The sequence below is a fragment of the Canis aureus genome, chromosome 34, assembly GCF_053574225.1.
Source record: "Canis aureus isolate CA01 chromosome 34, VMU_Caureus_v.1.0, whole genome shotgun sequence".
Lineage (NCBI taxonomy): Eukaryota > Metazoa > Chordata > Mammalia > Carnivora > Canidae > Canis > Canis aureus.
The window spans coordinates 19,682,862-19,705,077 of record NC_135644.1 but is presented as its reverse complement, the minus strand read 5'-3'; the positions used below and the strand labels follow the sequence as shown (position 1 = coordinate 19,705,077).

The 22,216-nt window shown below is 34.9% G+C and overlaps 1 protein-coding gene across 7 annotated transcripts in view; it reads right to left on the bottom strand.

Moving 5' to 3' along the window:
• Window positions 1-22,216, bottom strand: part of LOC144304823 (sodium channel protein type 1 subunit alpha) — a 140,688-nt gene that overhangs the window by 61,633 nt on the left and 56,839 nt on the right. For all 7 annotated transcript variants that reach the window (XM_077883419.1, XM_077883422.1, XM_077883417.1 and 4 more), the window contains 4 exons: window positions 15,569-15,881; window positions 4,261-4,378; window positions 2,217-2,307; window positions 509-637 (listed from right to left, as the gene is read on the bottom strand). In XM_077883419.1, coding sequence (XP_077739545.1) covers window positions 509-637; window positions 2,217-2,307; window positions 4,261-4,378; window positions 15,569-15,832 — 602 coding nt within the window. In that variant the 5' untranslated portion in view covers window positions 15,833-15,881. The remainder of the gene's footprint in view (window positions 1-508; window positions 638-2,216; window positions 2,308-4,260; window positions 4,379-15,568; window positions 15,882-22,216) is intronic.

The window sequence follows — 22,216 nt, the reverse complement described above, 5'->3', positions numbered from 1 at the left end:
TTGCTGTCTCTCACTCTCTCTGAAATGAATGAATCAATGAATCAATGAATAAATAAATAAAATCTTTTTAAAAAAGAAGACAGAATACATAATACAGGTAAGGTCAATGAAAATTTGTGCAGTCAGCAAAGCTGTCTGTGACTATAATTTTTGTGTGTGTGGCTATAATTTTTAAAAGTGATTTTCACAGATGTATTATGAATATACCTGTGCTTTCATATTGTGTGAGTGTGGGAGGAGGTTGTGTGTGTGTTGAACAAGTGGCATGTATGAAATTTGCTTTCATGTTTGTTACACGCGGAGGTTGTAACTTCACTTCCCCTGCAGAAACTGTATGCCAAAGTAAAGCACTTTGACTTCTGTTGTCCTAAATAAAATCAGGAGCTTAAATATATAAATCACATCAAAATATCTTTTCAGTTAAAGCAAGCTTAGTCTTTAAAAACATAGGCACTCATAGAAAGTCAAACCACATTCTATCTTGCAGTTTCAAGTATCTTGCACTTACGCGAATGTAATGACAGTGAAGTCGAGCCAGTTCCATGGGTCTCGAAGGAAAGTAAAGTCTTCTAAACAGAAGCCCCTTGCAATAATTTTTATAAGTGATTCAAAAGTATATATTCCTGTGAAGGTGTACCTGGAGGCAAGTATCCAAAAAGAATTGATAAAGACATAATTTTCTTTTATAGCATATCAATTTCTTATCATTCTGTCATTGCCGTAGATGAATATTAAAAAAGGAACCTAAGCAGGCTGTTATTTTCATGGAAATAAAAAATTTAAATCCACTCCCTAACATATAAAGAGTTGTTTTTAAAGTGTCCTAAGGGCAGAGTGAGAAATACATGCTGTATAAAGTCTATGGAGCTACTGTCTGAAATGTCTTGGGATTGACATAAATGAATAGAACCTCCTGAAAATTACCCAGTTCATTCACATGATAGAGTCGCCAACTAATAATATTGCAGAAGCATAAAATGATTTTCCCTTAGACACTAAAAAATTAATTTCAATCATGTTTTATGAATGAAAGAACATTGACAAGTTAGCAAGTCTCGTGTTTTTCCCTTTCTATAAGATAAGACAGTTAACTAACTTGGATAAAGGATTTTATTAACATCAAAACAGGGTAACTCCAGGGTCATAAGAGTTAATTGAAAATTTAATTTGGAATAAAATGTTAGTCTAATTCAGAAATTTAGATGATTCCAAAGTTTTGACCTTCTACTCACAAGTTAGAGAATAAAATCACAGAAACCAGGGGACTCACAGGTTAACTTTAATACTTTAGGAATTCTTTGTACGCAAATTGTATTATTTCCTGTAGGATCTCTGTTTCTTTCTGATTGGCTCCAACTTGGAAGTGTCCAGTGAGGGATAGGGCTCTTGGGAATACTCTGTGGTGGTTGTTTTCAGAGTCAGCAGCCACAGAGCAAGAGTGGTTACAACCTAGGCAGGTGAGCAGCCTCAGCAGCACTTAACACAACTCCAGCCTCTCTGCCCTCTGAGGTAGCCCAGAGCAGAGACACCAGTGCAGTTAGTGATGCTTCAGGTTTCCAAAAACACAAACGTAACTTTCACTCCAGTTAGTTTAGCCTGCAGTTTATTGAATTTTCAAGTTGTAAAATTCCAAATTTGGGGATTTTTTTTTCAGTGAAGTTTTTGATGACAATGCTTAAAACTAATATAAGCCTGACACAAAGTGGATGTGCCTGATGGAAATGAAAACTCTGAAGAGGATCAACATTGTCCTCTTATGGCATGTGTAACATTCCCTTATAAGTTCTTAATTCACTGAATTCATCTAGGATTTAATTGGAATCAAGGTCTATCATATTAGTTCTTTTCTGCAATTATTTTCATCACATTTGCTTTGGCCACTGTAGATCCTAAAGGAAAAATGGTGAATGTCCAAGGATGATGGGATTCTGATAACCATCAAATATAAGTGAGGGACCGATATTAAATCCAATACCAGCAGGCCTGAAGGCCAATGTCATTTGTCTTCCTGCTTGTACTTGTATTCAGAAATGGCTTTACTAAAACTCTTCAGTGTTGTTTGGAAAGTACGTGGGGTATTTTTTCAAAATCCTAAATAGATAGATATACATGTCTATATGTCTCTACATGTATATGCTTTCATCTACACACACACACACATACACACACAAACACACGCTCACATAGTAGGTGGTTTAAATATAAGTTGAACTTACTCTACATTCTTTGTCCAGTCAGGAGGGTTACTCATTGTCATAAACACACAGTTTGTCAAAATAGTGCACATAATTAGCATGCTGAATAATGTAGGTACTTGTTAAGGAACACACAAAAGAAAATCTAAATCCATGTATTATATTATATAAAACCAGCATTGAAAGCTCAAACTGTAGTTTGTCCAGGACACTATCTAATACATTGTGGGCAATTACATTTTGTCATCTGTCAAATATGGGCAATAATATCGCCCTCACAGAGGAGTTGTGTAGATTAAGTGAGATAATGTATGAGGAGGCTTTATGTAAGTATAAAATGTTGCTTTGATACTATTATTGAATCAGTATACTTACTTCCCAGAGAACTTCAGTGAGAAAACTGTGCAATCAGGAGTAGTACAGCTTTTGAAGAGAGATAACCGATCTGAACCAATTTGAATTTGAACTAATTCAAGTGACTAAAAGAGCAAATCTTAAAGGAAGGCACATATATGCAATATTGTAATTTCTTAAATACATAGAAATTTGATGCATTAAATAATAATGTAAATATGATAAATTTTAAAAATTGGTAGTCATAGTATAGCATGGTGCTAAGTGTCTGATTGCTTTACTTTGAGTTTGTACAAGTGCAGCAGTACTGAATATGGGTAAAAATGAAAATTCCAGAAGGCCAGGATTTAATGTGATATGAATTATAATTAAAATTCAACATAAAAGTGATCTTGGGCAAGTCACTCAGCCACTCTGACCACAGAATCTTAGGTCTCCACTGACTTTCTTATAATGTAGCTGGTCAAGTCTAGACCTGGTCAGTTCTAGGTGCAGATGACATGAGTTAAAAACGTGGAAGGTACTTGGCAGAGGCCTAAATGTTAGTAGACAGGATCCAAGTGTTAGCTCAAACAAATGACGAAGACAGAACTATTAGGGAGCTGAAAGGGACCTTGAAAAACACCTAGCCTAATCACTATATTTCAGGAATTAGAGAAATAAGACCTAAGCTCTAGAGAAATTAGATAACTTGGCTGAGGAGTAGAACATAAGTTTCCTGCCCTCATAGCCAACATTCTTTCCACTACGGTTTACTGCCAAAACAAAAATTTTCCATAAGTGCAAAAGGAAGTTTTCATCAAATGACCACATGATGGCACTCGGAGTACAAACTAGGATAAGGTAACCTCTGTAAATGTAAAAACCTTGAACATATAATTCTTATGTTTCAAATCTTTTAATATTAATAGCATCATATTTAGACCTCTAAGGATTCTCTTGCTAGCAGGTTAAAAATAGAATGGCCTTTTTAGTTTTAGAATCTTTTAAAAAAATCAGATAGTATGTGTTTATCACCAAAGCTATCAAATGAGACATAACCAGAAATAAAGTATTTCTGCCAATGAATATGAATAGATGAATTTAGAGTCCGTTTTTAACAGCAATGAAAATTGCAAAGTCAAATCCCTAAAGACTATTCAGAAATATAATCTCAGCTTCTTTCATTAATTTCCAGAGTCTTTACTAAGCAATCAGTTTTACATGACACAGCCATAATTCAATGACTTAAATTTGAAATTCAGCCAATATTCCAGTATTTCCTCAGGTATTTCATTAGAAAAGTTCAAGAATTCACTAAGTATTGGCCAATGCCCCTTGACATTCTCCCACAGAAAATATACTTAAAGGTTTATACTAAGGTCCATTAAAATGCTTTATATAATAAATAAGTCTACACTTGGCTCTGGAAATAGATTTCTCTGTTATTATATCATTATTCACTGCAAGTTCCAGATAGTCACAAACTTTGTACAAAGATGGTAAGGATAAATATGGCCACCTTTCACTAGTTTTCTAAGACTCAATACATACAAGTATTTTTAGGAAGATATATACCAAATGTTGAAGAGTGACATATAATATATGTTTGAAAGATATATTGATAAATGCCATAGAATATGGACATTTCCCAAGCAAACTTTATATTTAGCTACAAAACACTTATAGATCACCCACAAATAGTTAGTATCGATCACTTGAAAAGGATATGAATGTACCAAAATCTTAATAGCTATTTTCCTAAGAGGATTGAAGGGAGTTAAAATGTACAGGGCAGAGGTGGCACTGAACCGGAAGATGGCCTTCCCTTTATTCAATACTATAAAAGTCTGTAAGATAGGAACACAACATAGAAGTATAAAAGTATAAACCATATAACTTTTTTGCCTACTTCTGTTATTTGTCATAATGAATCATTCCAATATTGCAATTCTTACTGTGCACCATGCAGCCAAACTGTCACTGGACATCCAATGGTGTCACTTACCTTTTACCTGGTACTTACCTGCAATTTTATCATACATAAGGTATTTGGCCAAGAGAATGTATTTATTTTCTTAATATTTTAAGCATCTGAGTTAAATGAAAGTCTTAAATTGGTATGTATTTCATTTCATTCTAAAACTCTTAAGACACTACATTCCTTTGATAGTGATTCCAAGCTTTCCCAATTCAAACATCTTGAAAATTAGTCCCGTAGAATGCAAAATCATTCAATAGAACTAATTCTTTTTTTTTTTTGAAATTATTTTTTAACCACTTATTCTTTAAAATAAATATCATCACTCTACGGGTAATAGGAAATAAAAACAGCCACCATCAAAACCACTCTTGAGTTAGATGGACATAATCCAATAATTGATTTTTGGAAGCCAAGCTCCCTGGAGAGTATCTGTTGACCAGGAGTGCTAAATTCTGTATTGGGATTTCTGAGTTAGCTGACACATTGAATTCTAATCCCAGTTGAATGCTCATCTCATGTAGTGATTTTTTAGCACAGAGGAAAACCCCAAAGCCCCCCAAAAACCTAGGTTCCATTAATGTAAATGGAATCACATTCTAAAAATTAGATATATTTCAGAGCAATTAGCAGTGTGCAGCCAAAAAAATAAAGTAGCAACATACAATGACATAAATTTCATATAACAGAAGATTCTGATTCTGTGTTTCTTAAAGCATTTACTAATAATCACATAACAAAATTTACCGTCTTAACCAATTCTAAATGTATACTTTAATATTGGCTTTTTAAAAGAATGTGTTGGATGGTTTATTATATAATGAAGTACCTTAGCGTCTTTTAAATCTAATTAGTTCAATAAAAATTTCATTACCACAACTCCTCAGGATAATGTTTACTGTACAAAGTTACTTCAATACCAATGAAGAAGTTCAAAATTGATGGTTGAGGAGAAAGGCTGATAAATAGCATTGAGCTTGAAATAGACTTCTCTTCACAGCCCAAGGGTGCAGAAAACTCATGGATTCATTTCAACATAATTAAATAATTATATGAATAATTATGTGCCTCAGAACAAATTTCAAAATAGCATTTTCACTGAATCAGAAATGAGATTCTATATATGAAATATCACTTTAAGGATACATTTGTATGAGTGTAACTCTTCATACATTAGATGGTGGTCAGATTTGTCACCTCTTCATATGTAGTTATTAAATTCAAGTAACATTTATTGAGTCCCTATATGATAAGCTGCTAATATGTATGATCATGTCAAACACATGGAAAGTATCATGGAACTAGTTTAGGTTCAAATATTACTTGAATTAAATATCAATGCAAAAGATGTATATTAACTATGTAGCACAATATGTGCAAATCTCTGTGCTATGGTTTATAGGGAAAACAAAGATAGACATGACCCCAAGAAGTCTGTATACTAGTAAATGTTCAACTCTATCAGCTAATGGAAGAAAACTTAGAAGGATAAGGGAATGTTTACCTAGATCAGAGCTGTCCAATAGAAATATTATGAGAATTACAAATCTGAGACCATATGTGATTTTAAATATTCTGAGTCATAGTTTTAAAAAGTAAAGAAGCAAATGAAATTAATTTTAATAGTTTCTTTAGCCTAATATATCCATTATATTATCATTTCATGAAATCAATATTAAAAATTATTGAGAGATTTTACTTTTTTTTTTTTCATACCAATTCTAAGTCTTCAAAGTCTGGACTCACCACATTTAAAGTACTTTAGCCACACTTGGCTAATGTCTATTGCATTTGGCAACACAGGTCAAGAGGTAAACCATGCATTGTACTGCTAGTTCAGACTCTCTTCAGCCAGGTAAAAATCAATTCTGATTTTAAAGGCAAACCAAGAAAAACAGGCAAACACCCCTGCTACTCAACAGTCTGACAATCTGGAGAGCAACGTTAGGAAAATATAAGTAGGATTTGTTTTAACTAATGTAGTTATTAAGAGTGCAGACTCTGGAGTCAGATGTCTGGCTCAAATGTAGCCTTCTAGCGGTGAGATCCTAGACAAGTTACTTCATTTTCATGTGACTCATTTGTCTCTTTTGAAAAATGGGAATACACATTCTTAGCTCATAAAGTTGTTAGGATTCCAATTCAGTAGAGATTCTGATGCCTAGTATTGTGTATTTTTCATAAAATACTCAGGTGATTCTTCAATAGCGGGGCTGTGAACCTGTGTTTCTTAATGAGCAATATTTAAAATTGCCCAAATTGTCAATGATTATGTTGTACACAAGCATTAAAATTCTTCCTCTTGACCTAGCTGCATGGTCAATAAGGAAACAATTATGTTATGAAAGTTTGGTAGAAACTGCTATTTATGAATCTGTGCTTGTTAGCATCAAGTGATTTTTGTCTCGGAGTTTTTAGAAAGCTATTTTTTAATAATTTTCTTCCCAACGTGGACATTAAATCTAACAAGCCATAGTTTTCCAGTCTCATTTTCTAAAGATGTCCACTTCTAAAGAAATCTTAACTTTTCCTTCAATCTAGGGGCCATATTCCTTACAATAAAGCGTTTCAATGCAAGCCCCGATTTTGTATTTATCTAAAAAAATTACCAAAATTAAATTTACTGCATTTGCCTGCTTTGAAGGTAAATGCACTGGCAAAAGTAATAGAGGAAGGTTAGCAATGGTCATAAACAAGAGAAAATATAGAATACGGGTTGATGAAATTTATGCTTCAGCCTCAAAATTTAAAACAAGCGATTTTCAACTTGTACATACACTATGCTCCAAAGATATATTTGGAAATCAATTCTTTGAAACATTGAATATATTTTCCTATTGAAAGAATATATACATATATATATATATATACATATACACATATACATATATATAGTTACATGCCACTCCAAATTGAGCCTATGTAATGCTCAATGAAAAGGAATTCTATATTTATGGTAAACTTTATTACCATGTAAAAGAAAATGTGACTCTGCAAATGGCAAAAGAATTCCAAGTTGGGCTGTAAGGTAAACCTTTCCCCTGATGTTGCCCTGGCATGTGACCTAGGGAAATTCCCTGGCTCAGTCTTCCATCAGAAGAGGAGTCAACCTTTTCCCAGTTCTAAACTGCTGGTTTGGGAAGAGATTCTAGAAGAGAGGGATAGAATGGGAGCCATGTGGCAGGAGGAGAGATATTTCAGAAGTTTTGGGTGTAAAGAACTTCATAGAAAGTCAAGAGATTCCTCTTGGTGCTTATCTCTGGGAACATTCCTCATCCCTGCCAACTCCACAGAGTCTAATACTTTTTCCCCCCTGGGCATTCTAAATGGTCTTACTCTGACTATTTTACGATAACCTGTGGATTCAGGCCAAGATTTTCCTCTTTTTCTGGCTCACTGGGGGAATGGAAAGCATTCTCACATGTTTACCACCTAACTGAAGGGAACATGTCTTATTTAAAATTTTTTTTCTCTCCTAGTCTTATTCTATTTTTTCCCTTTAGGCTTGGGATAAGCAGTCTAAAGAACAACCTGTAGCACTTGCCTGCCTGTGGCCCACCCAAGCTTTAGTATCTGGCCTTTACCTAATTACACATGTAATCTTTAATCCAGGGATCACAAGCCAAAATGCCCACAGAGGCTAGATGGTAGGAGGTCCTTATCAATTTTTGGTATGCAAACCAGTAATGCCAGATCTGATATTATAAGAGAAATCCGAAATATGCATGATTATATGTGTGTCTGTGTGTGTGTAATCTCTCAATTTATAGATCTTGGAAACTAATTCAAAATAAACAATAGTGCATGATTCAAAGCAAATGTATGTGTGGGCTCAATACCTCACAGTCAGTTAAAAAAAACAAAAACAAAAACTGTTTTAAGCTCATCCAAAAGAGAAGAATTTGTATCCAAGGAAGAGTCTGTAAAGTTGCTGGTCCCTAGGCTTTAGCTGGGTGTAATAGTGGGGGTGGGGCCAGTGCCCTCCCACGGGAGGCCCAGCTGGGGTCTATCAGCCAGAGTTATAGCTGCCTCTGCCTCTGCCTCTGCCTCTGCCTCCACCTCAGAGAAGAGAAACTCTAACTGCAGGTGCGAGTAAAATCTGAGGGTCAAATATGTCCCAGTCTGTATCTTCAGCCTATATCGTGGGTGTGGTACATTATTATATGCTCAAGTTTTCACTGACTGGAGAGGACTAATTAGTGGCCCAGTTTTATTGCAGACTTGCTGTGTCAGAACTTTGAGCAAATTATTCCCTGTTGATTCTTACATCTGAATAGGGAAGATGTGAACGCCCTTAATGAATTCTAAAGTGGCCACAAAAATACAAGACTTTAAAGGTGAAAAGTGTGTGTTTGTCTGGTTCTCAAATACGTACACATACCAAAACTTGCATATTTGAAAGCAGGATCAATTTTCACATTGGAACTTTGCTGCTCAACGTTTCCTCCCAAATTTCATATTCAGAAAACAATGCCATAAGTCAGCTCTTGTCTGATTCTTGCGCACCTCCAAAATATATTTAGATCCCATCTATCATTCTCTGTTTTCATTGACAAAAATCTAGACTAAGCTTCCATAAACACTCCCAACTTGATCCTTAAAAATATAAAGTGGACCATGTCACTCCTGTACTCAAATCTTACTGAGAATTCATTTTGCCCTTAAACTTCGAATTCTTCAGTATGCACTTCAAAGCACCCTTACCTAGCCCTGGGCCACCTCCCCAACCACATCTTCTTTTCTTCCTACTTATTACAGTCCAGCTCTATTGCATGTCCACTTATAGGCTGTTCCCTTTCTCTGGAAAACTTTTCTCTCCTCTCCTTTCTACCCTGCAGACCCAAATTAAATGCATTTCTTTGCAGAGGCACATAATTTAAGTTTCCTGAATTGGTCCTCTTTGAAGAAAAAATGTTTATCACCCTATAACAATCTGATGGGAAATGTAATTATCTATTTTTTAAAAGATTTTATTTATTTATTCATGAGACACACAGATAGAAAGAGAGGCAGAGACACAGGCAGAGGGAGAAGCAGGCTCCATGTAGGGAGCCCAACATGGGACTCCATCCTGGGTCTCCAGGATCACACTCTGGGCTGAAGGCAGCGCTAAACTGCTGAGCCACCTGGGCTGCCCTTATCTAATGATTTTAGAAGTTGATCCAAGTCTACTGAGTCTTAAAGATTTTAGTTTTTACAAAGACAGGGCATGCTCCTGATTGAGCAGAAATAAGGAAGCAATAAGGCAGGCTTGGGAAATATTGCCCATCTAGGAAGTGAAGGGTACAGGTTACAAGGCGGTGTGAGTAGAGGGGCAGGAAAAGCAGCAATAGGCTTATTTAAATTCTATTATTGGCTTTTCTGTTCCACTGGCATTATCAGTGCAAAGACTACAAACCCAAAGTAGCATGGCAATGGGCCATAGAAACTGACAGATCTGTTTTAAATCTAGTATCCATTACTTAATAGCTTTGTGATCTTAGGCAAATTACTTCACCTCAGTTTCATTATTTTAGAATAAAGACAAGAGTTATCTTGGAAGGACATGAGGATTAAATAAAAACTGTAAATATTCTGACATGTAGTGTACTGAGTACAGTTATAATTTTTCCCTGCCTGGCATACTTCCTTCAGCTGACTCCATGTCTTCATTTCAGAGAACACCTCTGCTCCATTGTCTGCCCATGTGGCTTGGGTGGAGCTGAACCATCCCTTGGCAACATAGGTCAACGTGTGGCACTAATCTGGGCAAGGAGACCATCACATACCCAAGGCTACAGAAATTAATTCAGAGGAAGTCAAGGGAACTGATTAGAACAAATTCTAGGACTTCTGCTAGAGCTTTTGGAGAAAACATGAGCTTTTTCTTGGGGTTACTGGGCTGTAGGATGTTAGCGTGATGCTGCCAGTAGCCATTTCTGCCATCTTGTGGGAAGAGCCAGTCTGTGAATATAGCCAGCACAGGAGAAAGTAGAGCTCAAATGGAAAATGACTGCGTCCTGTTGTTGTTCTTTTAGCTGCTAGATCCTTTGATAGTAAAATGAGATTCACCTCACACATATATTTATTTATTAATTATTTAGCTTGTTTGTTTTCAAGAACTTGTTTCTGTTGGATTTTTGTCTGAATCAAAGGGTTTCTTCCTAACATAGCAGGTGCTTAATAAATGCTAACCTTGATTTTACTACCACCACCTTCATTTGGGGCTGTTTCTGAGCCAGAGATGGGGAAGTGATGAAGATAGGGGCATAAGGAAGAAATAATGGATGAGGTGGAGAAAGATTTGGAAGTCAACTATAGTGCTTTAGGTATAAGGGAGAGCCTGGGGGACTGCTAGCTCTAGAGGAGCTAATGATATGCCAAAAAAAAAGTTATAAATTGGCGACTGTTCATAATATAATTTATGGGATCATAAGCTTTTGTTTACCATCTACTTTTCTTATTTTCTGTTAAATTCTTTTTGCAAGAAAAACCCCTTAATTAAAAACAAAGCAAACAGCTCTCTCTACTTAATATAGCCATTTTAAATTCCTGCAGCAGTAACAGACCAGGCATGAATTTGAATCACAAATTCATATATGACTCTTCAAGCAGCTCCAATAAAGAGGCAGTATGCATCTTTTTTTAGAAGAGTTGATAAAAAGGGAGAATAAGTTGTTCATAAATGGCCCATGAGACAATCAAAGAAAGAATACATTTTTAAATGGATACATTTCTATATTCCATAATTAACAAACATCCATTTTCACTACAGATCTAAAATACTTCATTCTATTTCTAGGACACTGTCACAAAGGATATTTTCTTCCATGGTACTAATGAGTCATCTGTAATTTTAAGAAGAACATGAGAAGAAAGAAGTTTTCTGTAATAAAGAGTAGGTGAAGAATTTGAATGTATAGCCAAATGGTACAAAATTAAGCCAAACTATGAAAATAAATGTGGAAAAAAATAAGGGAAAAAAAGCTTAAAAAGTGTTCACAAGCTAATGTGCCTTGCCACATAGCTAATACAAATCAACAAACAAAAGGAACCCAACCTGGAATTGTGTTTTGAAGACCACTGGACCAGAGCTAACATGATAGGGAAAATTCTGTGACTATATTCTGATAGCACTGTTATTTTATTTTTTAGTTCTTATCGTGGACTGCTGAAGGCTTAAAACTTCTGAGGGTCTAGAAATGCTTCCATGCATCAGGAATGTTCATGAGATGGTTGCTACGATCTCTTCAGTTGTTACTACCATATTACTGACCACCATGGATTAAACTACTTTAACAACTTTAGTAGAACTCTTGAACATTATATAACTTGCACATTTTAAACTAGGGCAAAGAAGATAAAAATATGTGGGCATATGCCATCTGAAAATACACCATCAGCAATGACATTTCCAAAAGCTCACTGACATTGTCTTTTTAGAAGATCACAGAGGGCTTTAGTGTGGTTTGTGTGTTTCTATTCCTTACATATAAATTTCCTATATGGATACCACTGTACTTTATAACATAAAGCACAGATTCTGCAACCATTTTTATAGTGGCTTGCTTTGTTTATTCTATACATTAGTAAGAAACTAGAGACTTTGTGTAGAGCTATAAATGGCACATGAATTATTGTACTTGAGTTAAACCTTTAGGAAGTAAGTCACTGGCCTCCTGATATTTGCATATTCCAACTCACTCGGGCAATAAAATCCACAACCCCAATATCAGGGATAGTGGGAAATTTCATCCTAAGAAGCATTTTCTCCAGGGACATTTCCACCATTAGACGCTTTGTCTATGCTAGGATTCCCATGTGTGTGTAATCCACCATTTTAATGAAGATTGCCTTGATGATCTCAGATATCCAAGTCAGAAAATAAAACTGGTTATCAAATATCAAAAGAAATAGTCATTATTTTAAAAAGGCTATTAATTTTCTAAGCATTCCAACTTTAATCAGAGCAAACTAACTTAGAATTTAAGGCTATTCCTCAATATTGAGATAATCCAATTATGGAGGGAAAATTTAAGACTAGAAAACAGTGTAATGGCAACCGTAGAACGTCTTCCCATGAAAATGCAAAAGAAGGAAATTTTAAACACATAGCTTAGTCATGTGCCCTAAGCATGCAGGGTTAGTTTCTAAGGATTACAGTGCTTCATTTGCATTGTTGTTGGATGGCTTACATTAGAAGACTTGCTTGATTGATGTCAGCTCAGTGGTAAGCCAATGCATGTGCCTTACCTTGGGGAAAACTTCCTGATAACAATATTTCTTTTATCGGGTCATCCTGCTTGGACAATGTGATTTGTTCCAAAATGCCAAAATGTTTTTCCTTCCTCACACAATGTGCATTTGAAGATAAAGATAGATGAGGGTTAGAGGCAAGTCTGAATGTGAGCCTAACAAAGTTTTAAGGGTTACTTCAGCACAAGAATCTGGCTGGCTAGTCATTCCTTCAGAGTTGGTCTTTTATCCTCAGTTTTAACAACTTTTCTTTTAACTATTTGAAAAGATTTGCATAATTTTCTTTTCTATCTGCCTTTGTATCCTTTGTTACATATCATATGTTATAAGCCAATCAAGGGGGATCCCTGGGTGGCGCAGTGGTTTGGCGCCTGCCTTTGGCCCAGGGCGTGATCCTGGAGACCCAGGATCGAATCCCACATCAGGCTCCCGGTGCATGGAGCCTGCTTCTCCTTCTGCCTCTCTCTCTCTCTCTCTCTCTGTGTGTGACTATCATAAATAAATAAAAATTAAAAAAAAAATAAGCCAATCAAGGGGTGTTCTTTTGGGGGGATACTCCCTCAACACAACTTGTATCAGTTTGAAAACTCTCAAATTGGGGCACCTGGGTGGCTCAGTGGTTGACCATCTGCCTTCCGCTCCAGTTGTGATCCTGGGGTCCTGGGATCAAGTCCTACATCAGGCTCCCCACAGGGAGCCTACTTCTCCCTCTGACTATGTCTCTATCTCTTTCTGTGTGTCTCTCATGAATAAATAAATAAAATATTTTTTAAAAAGGAAAGAAAACTCTTTAATTTAAAGCAAAGATTGATTGGATAATCTGGTTTTCACATAAAGAATTGCCCTTGTCAACATGTATTAGTTTGGTCTTTCTCAAAATAATCACTTACTGTTTTATAAATAAGGACATGGAGTATGAGCTGTGAGGCTAGATTTCAGCCCTGTTGATAAAGGGGTAGTCTCTGGGTAGCTTTAATTATTTTTAGATTATGATTCCTACCAGAAAGGTGGGGCATGGATATTGGGGGGCAGCAAAAGTCCTGCTGAGGATGGAGCTCACTATTCCATGATAATAGCACTTTTAGATAGGCTGTCCAATGGCTGAAAAAATAAAGGAACAAATTCTATGGTGTGAATGAATTTCTGCCTAGAAACACATCAGATTCCTTTAATAATGAAGCAATTTTAAATAAGTTAAAATGTTGTATAATTGAATTCTCTGCATTGTTACTTTCCTTATGCAAATAAGCCCTTCATCATTTGCTTAATTTGGGTTTTAGCTTTCCGGATATTATATTAAATTAATTTTCAAAGGATTAACTTAACCATAATGTGCAATTTATAATTTAAATAGTAGTTATAAAGTGGATAAACTTTTACCTGCTAAGATTTAACAGTACTATGTTAAAAAGCAAAGTTAAATAAAAGATAATAAAATCTATAGAAAGTGACTTTAAAAACTCTTTCTATACTGTATAAACAGGCAAACCAGTTTTTAAAAAGGGAAAGTAAGTACTGAAATTGGTTATATCCCTAAAAATTAAAAAAAAAAATCTGAGCATAGTGAGATTTTTACCTCTGAAACTACAGTAGTCAATAAGAAGCAATTTGTGAAACTGTCTCAAATCCACATATTAAAATCACCAAACTTATACATCTAATAAGGACTAACTTGATACAGAACTGTGCCAGCAACCAAGAAAGTCCCTAAAAGTTTTGGGGGTATTTTAAGGCTCATGTCCAACTAAATAAATTTATTTGCTTAGTTACAATCTTTTTGCCCCACCCTTCTACCAAGAGTTCAAAGGTGAAAAAGATAATAAAATGTTGGAAGTTAACTAGTCATAAATTTAATGTAATATCAATATGATACTTTTTTGCTTTTCCTTCTTGGTTTGGTGAAATCATGGTTATTATGAAAGACTGGGTGCTTAATATAAGGTATTCATTTCAAGCATGGATACAGAAAATGCAGGCATTTAAATATTATTTTATAAGTTCTTCAGAATACTATGTTTTTGTTAATTCTTACCAATATCAATATACTTCCATCAAGAAATTGAATAATTTTTTGAAATAAAAATATTTTAAGTAAATTTTTATGTATTAATAGTATTGAGAAAATGGTTGAATAGCTTTCACTATTTAAATTTTGATTTAACATTTGTCATACAGCAATTCAGTTATTTGTTTCATAATTCAGTTGATTGATATACTGAGTTTTAATGAATGTTACTGTTAAACATGATACTTCCCAAAGATACATGGATCCAAATGGAAAGAAAAAGTACATTATAATTTGCTCTGAATAACTTTTAAAACTATAGTTTGTATAGGAATGTTCTTTTCCAAGCAGAAAAAAATTTCTGCAGAAAATTGATTTATTATATATAACATTATATAGAAATTGAAACCCTTTGTGGCATCAAATTTTGTTCCATGAGAAATTAATATTGACATTTTCGAAGTCTTTATCATTGTGATACTTTCAGGATTTTCAAGTGCAGAAGCCACATCAAATTGTATAGTTAATACAATCTCTGGGGAGAACTTTTTAATTTGTTAAATTAGCTGCCTGCCTACAACATATATTTATTTTTAGGTATCCATTATGGTGCATTTGGGACAGCTCCATCTGTTAGGATATCAGTTTATTTCTCATGCATGCATATACATAAAACACATTTACATAAAACACATACAAATGTGTTTTATTTTTTAAACAGAAGGACTTTCTGCTAATTTGGCATGTGTTGGTACTATAATAGTCCAAGGTATGCAGTAGGCAATTAGCAGTAAAATATGCCTGATAAAAAACACTCACTTTTTTATTGATATAGTATGGGTCCAGGTCCTCCAGCGGCTCTGACACCATCTCTGGAGGGATGTCTCCATAAATAAAAGGAAGGTTCTTTCCAGCTTCCAAGTCACTATTTGGCTTTGGGCCATTTTCGTCATCATCTTTCTTGTCTGGTTTGGGATTCTTAGCCTTTTCTTCTGCAATGCGTCTTTCAATAGCCGCAAGAGATTCTCTGGTGAAGAAGTTGAAGCTGTCAGGTCCTGGTGGTACAAGCACTGTTTGCTCCATCTTGTCATCCTGCACATTTTAATTACCATTTACTCTGCATATGAAAGTCCTAAAAAAAAGAAGGATGCAGATATTCTAAGGAGATTAAGAGAAGATTTTAATACCTATAAACTCTAGTCATGAAATATAAACTAGAGGATTGGATTTTTGTTTCCAATTAAATGAAATGCAATTGTTAAATTTTTTGGTAGTAAGACCATTTAACACCAGGTCTACCCTTTTAATAAATGTTTAAGTGTGCATGACAGTATCATCAAAGTGTGCATGACAGTATCATCAGCTACCAGCACAAAGATGTACAGCAGATGTCTAGTACTTATTCATCTTGCATAACTAAAGCTTTATACCCTTTGAATGTCAACTCTCTATTCCCCCTCCCCTGGCAACCACCATTCTACTTTTTGCTTCACTGGCTTGGGCTTAACAGATATGTTTTCTATCTCAGGTTTTGTTAAGTGTCCCATGTTTATTCATTCTTTTGCTTTGCCAATACAGGAACTGTGCCATGACTTAAGAAAGCAATTCAACTATAGCCTTAATTAAAGCACATTAGGCTAAATACCATCGTGTCTCTAATGGGCTGTTCACTCTGTAAGCCACCCACATGAGGATGGATCCCCATAGAGGCAATGGATAGCTTATCAACAGGATCAAGTGGAAAGGAAGTTGACTCTGAGAGGATATAAAAATCCAACCCTTAGGTCCTGACAAGTGGCTCCTGGCCAAGCGGATCAAAACAGTTTGCTGCAGCCAGCCTTAATAACCAATCAAATAATCAGTACTGATGGAGTTGCAGACCTGAGTCTTGAGCTAATCTGAGATTGAGACAACTGGATCTGTGACCTGCTCACATCATTAGCCATGGAAGGGTTGGCTTACTTGAATGCACACAGAGATGTTTCAGTGTTGGACAAATGCCATTCATGTGACTAGGAATGAGAAAAAGAGTAGGCTGAAAAGAAATTCCTAGATTGGGCTTCAGATGGGAAAAGACAGCAGAATTCTTCTATTTTGGGAAAAAATAATCGGAAAGAAGCCATTGTGCCATAAGCTCAACAAGAACGGAAGTGTTTTTCTTCACCCAAGCAATAATGCTATTCTTGCTGAGTCTATAGTCCTATAGTGCTAAACATATTACAAGGACCTGAGGCAAAACTCTCAACTCCATACAGCAGAGTCAGATCTGACCTGATGCCAGGAGCCAAATCCCAGATGCATAGTTTTAAGGTATATTTAATATGAGCTCAAATTTCACAGATACTATGGAGCCAAGACTTCCCAGAGCCGAGTCTCCTGCTCAGCCATGAGTTTTATTTGGAAACTGTGTTAACTCATTAAGGTCAACAAGCTATGATGCAGTTAATTGCAGCTTTGGTGTATGTAAACTGCAATAATAAAACTGCAGCCATAACTGTTTTGTGAAGAGTCCTAGAGGGACCTCAAATTTCACTGAAGGATGTTCCCACCGCTGGCAGGTTTATGACCGTATTTTTGAGTGGAAGGCCAGAAACAAGTGGGATGTTCAAGTCTAAATCTGTACCCTCTGTCTAGTAAGTGAACTAACTTTCATACAATCTACTTTCCATCAGCCTACAAGAATAGAAAAATTAAATCAGTAAATTTAAATGAATGGAAAAGGGATATTTTACCCCAAAACTCTATCTGACCCATAAGGCATCAGGAAACCCTGGCAGTTATTTATTTGGAAATAAAAGTTTAGGGATAACAACTATGGTGCGTTTTCTCATAAAGGAAGTATTATGACACGGATGTTTTTACTTTACAGTGTAAACCCTCCCTGCCACCTGTTCTTCAGCACTCAGTTCTGTTCCCAGAGGTAACCAATGTTATGGGTTTCCATATATTTTTCCAGGTATGTAACAGGTAAACACTAAGCACATGAGCGTGTGCATACTCACACATTTTCTATTTAAAAACACATACACACAGTATCTTAGTATACAAACTCTTCATTTTTCACTTAAAATATATTAGAGTTCATTCCTTATCAATTTTTATAGATTCAACTTTTTCATCGGCTACATGGTTTTCCATTGTTTGTATGTACTATAATTTATTGCACCAATTGTCCAGCTATGAGTATTCAGGTTGTTTCCAAACTTTTGCTTTTATAAATAAAGATGCAACAAATATATTTCATCCACATACTTTCACATATATGTGGACATATTTATGGTATCAGTTTCTAAAAATGGACTTGGCTGTGTAAAAGGTGAATAGTTAATTTTAATATTATTGCAAAATTACTTGCTATGAAGTATTGGTTTTCCTGACAGCAATATAATGCTGTGCCTGTTCATCTATATCTTCACCACATAATATGTTATTATATATTCAATATTTCTAATCTGATTGGGACAAAAATGGGATCATATTATAGTTTTAATTTGCATAGTGCAGAAAAGCTGAACTTTTTTCTATATGGTTAAGAGTTTTAAAATTTTCTTTTCTGTGGCTTATTTATTTATTTATTTATTTATTTATGTGTCTTCCTATTTAAATAACAGTCCATGTTTCCATTTTTTCCTTGCTAATCTATATCAATTTTTTTAGATATGGCATCAACAATTTAATTTTGGGCCTTTTAAAAGGGTATATTTTTTCTGAGTTTGTGGTGTTTTTGTGCTATAGGTTAAGACACTTTTAAAAATATTTTTGAATGTTAACATGATGATTTAACTGTAGCTCTTCTTTGACTCCCAGATTTTGTGTCATGCTGAGGAAAGCAACCATGTCCCTGGGGGAGTGGAGTGATATATGAGAGATCATATTTTCTTCTTGCATTTCTAGCATTTTTATGCTTTAATTTTATACATTTAACTCTTTAATCTATTTGGAATTTGTTGTCTATATGGAATAAGGTAGATTCTTTTTTTCCTTAGTTATTCCAATGAACATTGACTACTACATAAGCTAACTATACATATATCTATTCATTTGTATGAACCCCAAAGTCAGTAGCGAATCTTATGAAGTAATTCTAGAGGTATTTTCATTAAGGTCAAGAAAAAAAATCAACACTATTATTTAATAATTTTCTGAAAGTACAAGCCAATCGAATTAGAAGTGAGAAATAATTGTACTTATAATAATAATAAGGACAAGGAAGTAGAATTGTACTTATTTGCATATTCTGTAATTGTATACCTAGAAAACTTAACAGAAACATCTGGAAAACTCCTAGAAGTAGTGAGAGAATTAAGTATCCGGGTTTAAAAGAGAAAAAAACTCAAAGGATTTTCTTTACAGGAACGTTATGCACCTAAAAATACAATAGAAGAAACTAGAAGCTTTCTCACTATGATTAGAAACAAAACAAGGATAGCCCTTCTCACCACTCCTTTTCACACTGTGCTGGAAGTCTTAACTACTGCAATAAGACAAAAATAGGAAATAAAAGATATACAGATTAAGAAGGAAGAAATAAAAGTGTCTTTCTTTGCACATAACACACATAACAAATTTTCCATGTAGAAAACCCAAAAGAAGTAATTAAAAACCGACCAACCTACCTACCAACCTCCTGGAACTAATAAGCAGGTACAGCAAGGTTGCAGGATACAAGATCAATGTACAAAAGTAAATTGCTTTCCTATACATCATCAATGAACAAGTGGGAAATTTGAAATTAAAAACACAAACCATTTACATTAGCATACCCTGAAAATGCAATTTTTAGGCATGAACCTGACAGGTTATGTGTACAAGGTGTATATGAGGAAAACTACAAAACTAATAAGAGAAATAAAAATGAGCTAAATAATGGAGATATTCCCTGCTCATGGATAAGAAAACTCAATAATTTCAAGATGTCAGTTTTTCTCAACTTGATCTCTGGTGGTCAACTGATCCATTGATCAATGCAATCTCAATCAAAATTCCAGCAAATTATTTTGTGGATACTGGCAACTTGATTCTCAAGTTTATATAAAGAAGCAAAAGACCCAGAATAGCCAACACAATACTGAAGAAGAAAAACTTGGATGACTGACTTGACTTCAAGGCTTACTATAAAGCTACAGAGACCAAGTAGTGTGGTATTGGTGACAGTATTGACAAACAGGTCAACAGAACAGAATAGAGATTCCAAAATAAGCCCATATAAATTAAGTCAAGGGATCTTTGACAAAGGAGCAAAGGCAACGTTATGTAGCAAAGATGGTCTTTTCCAATGGATGGTGCTGGCTAGAATTGGACATCAACATGCAAAAATATGAATCCAGACACAGACCTTACACTCCCCACAGAAAGTAACTCTAAATGGATCACAGAGCTAAACATAAAATGCAAAACTATGACTCCTAGAAGAGAACATAGAAGGAAATTTAGACGACCTTTGGTTTGGGAATGCCTTTTAGATAAAAAAACAACAAGCATGATCCATGAGAAAAAATAATTGATAAGCTGGATTTCATTAAAATAAAAACTGCTCTGTTGACTACAGTTTCAAGAGAATGACAGGACAAGCCTCAGACTGGCGGAAAATAGTTGCAGAAGATAAAGCTGATAAAGGACTGCTATCCAAATATTCAAAGACACTCCCATATAATGGCAGAGATGATTTTAAATTTTTTAGGGCAAGGGCAATCATTTCTGAAGCACCAGAAGATTTAGCAACATTTCAAAATTGAAGGGTTCCCATGTTTGATGTTCTTCCTGTTGCTACAATCAGGCTGCAACTAAGGGGTAACATATTTCATAGATTCTCCAGCTTTGACACTTCCCAGATGTGTTTAGAACTTCTTTTTAATTGAACTGCCCCAGAAAAAATGTAAACACATTTTATTTTAGTTCAAAAGAAAAAAATACACACAAAGAACTCTTAAAAGTCTAAATAAGAAAACAATCAACTTGACTGAAAAAAATTATCAAAGACTTTAATGGATACCTCGCCAAAGAAGATACACAGATGGAACAAAAGCATATGAAAAGATGCTCCATATCATATGTCATCAGAAAAATGCATATTAAAACAAAGAGAAATCACTACCCACATATCAGAATGGCCAAATACTGATACTAAAACACTGATAACACAAAATGCTGACAGGACTGTGGAGTAACAGGAACTCTCATCCACTGCCATCTGGACAGCTAAAAGGTACAGCCACTTTGGAAGATAGTTTGGCAACTTTTTAAAATGAAACATACTTTTAGCATACAATCCAGCAATTGCTCTCCTTGGTATTTACCCAAATGGTTTGAAATCCTATGTCTACACAAAACCCTGCACACAAATGTTTATAGCAGCTTTATTAATAAAAATTGCCAAAATGTAGAAGCAATCAAGATGTCCTGAAAATGTAAATGGATCAATAAAAGGTGGTATATCCTGACAATGGAATACTATTTAGCACTAAAAATAAATGAGCTATCCAGCCACAAAATGACATGGAGGAAACTTAAATGCATAATAGTAAGTGGAAGAGTCGATCCGAAAAAGCTATATACTGTATGATTCCAATTATATGACATTCTGGAAAAGGAAAATTATGGAGACAGTAAAAAGATCAGTGGTTGCGGGGGGTTAATGGAGAAAAAACAATGAATATGCAAAGCACAGAGAATTTTTATGGCAGTGAAACTTTTCTGAATGGTACCATAATGGTAGATACAAGTAACCATATATTTGTCCAAACCCATAGGATGTTCAACATCAAGTGAACAATAATCTAAACTTTGTACTTGGGGTGATAATAATGTGTCGATGTAGATTCACCAATTATAACAAAATGATACTGTGGTATTGAACTGTACTTAAATGGGGGCTGGGCATATAGGGGAACCTTGAACTTCTTGCTCAGTTTTATGTGAACCTAAAAAATAGTCTATTTAAAAGGGGAAGTTACAATTAGTGAATAGTTCATAAATACAATGTAAGAAATTTTTTCAATCTTTGAATAAATCTAAAACATTATAAATGGAAAGACATATCCTTTTCTTGGATGGAAATACAATATAATAAAGATATGAAGTTTTCCTAAGTTAATAAATTAAGTATAACCTTCACAAAATAATAATATAACTCCTACTTTCTTCTTGTTTGCTATCTGGTATGTCTTTGCCCATCCCATTTGGTTTTATCCTTTTCATTTCACTGCTTTCTTTTGGAAATTCCTTATTATGTATATGTTTAGATCTTGTATGTAGGTATATTATAAATATATATAATCATTGTGGCCAATTGCTGCCCTATGTTGGAGATCATTGCCCATGAAGTTGTGTAAATGAACAGAAAGTTACTAAAAGTCTTCCTATTTTTCAGAAATAGTCCATTTGAGAAAAGTCCTCCAGGCAAATCTTCCTGATTATTGGCTGTGAGTTTCAACTGGAGAAGTAAACAACCGGGAAGACAGAAGAAAA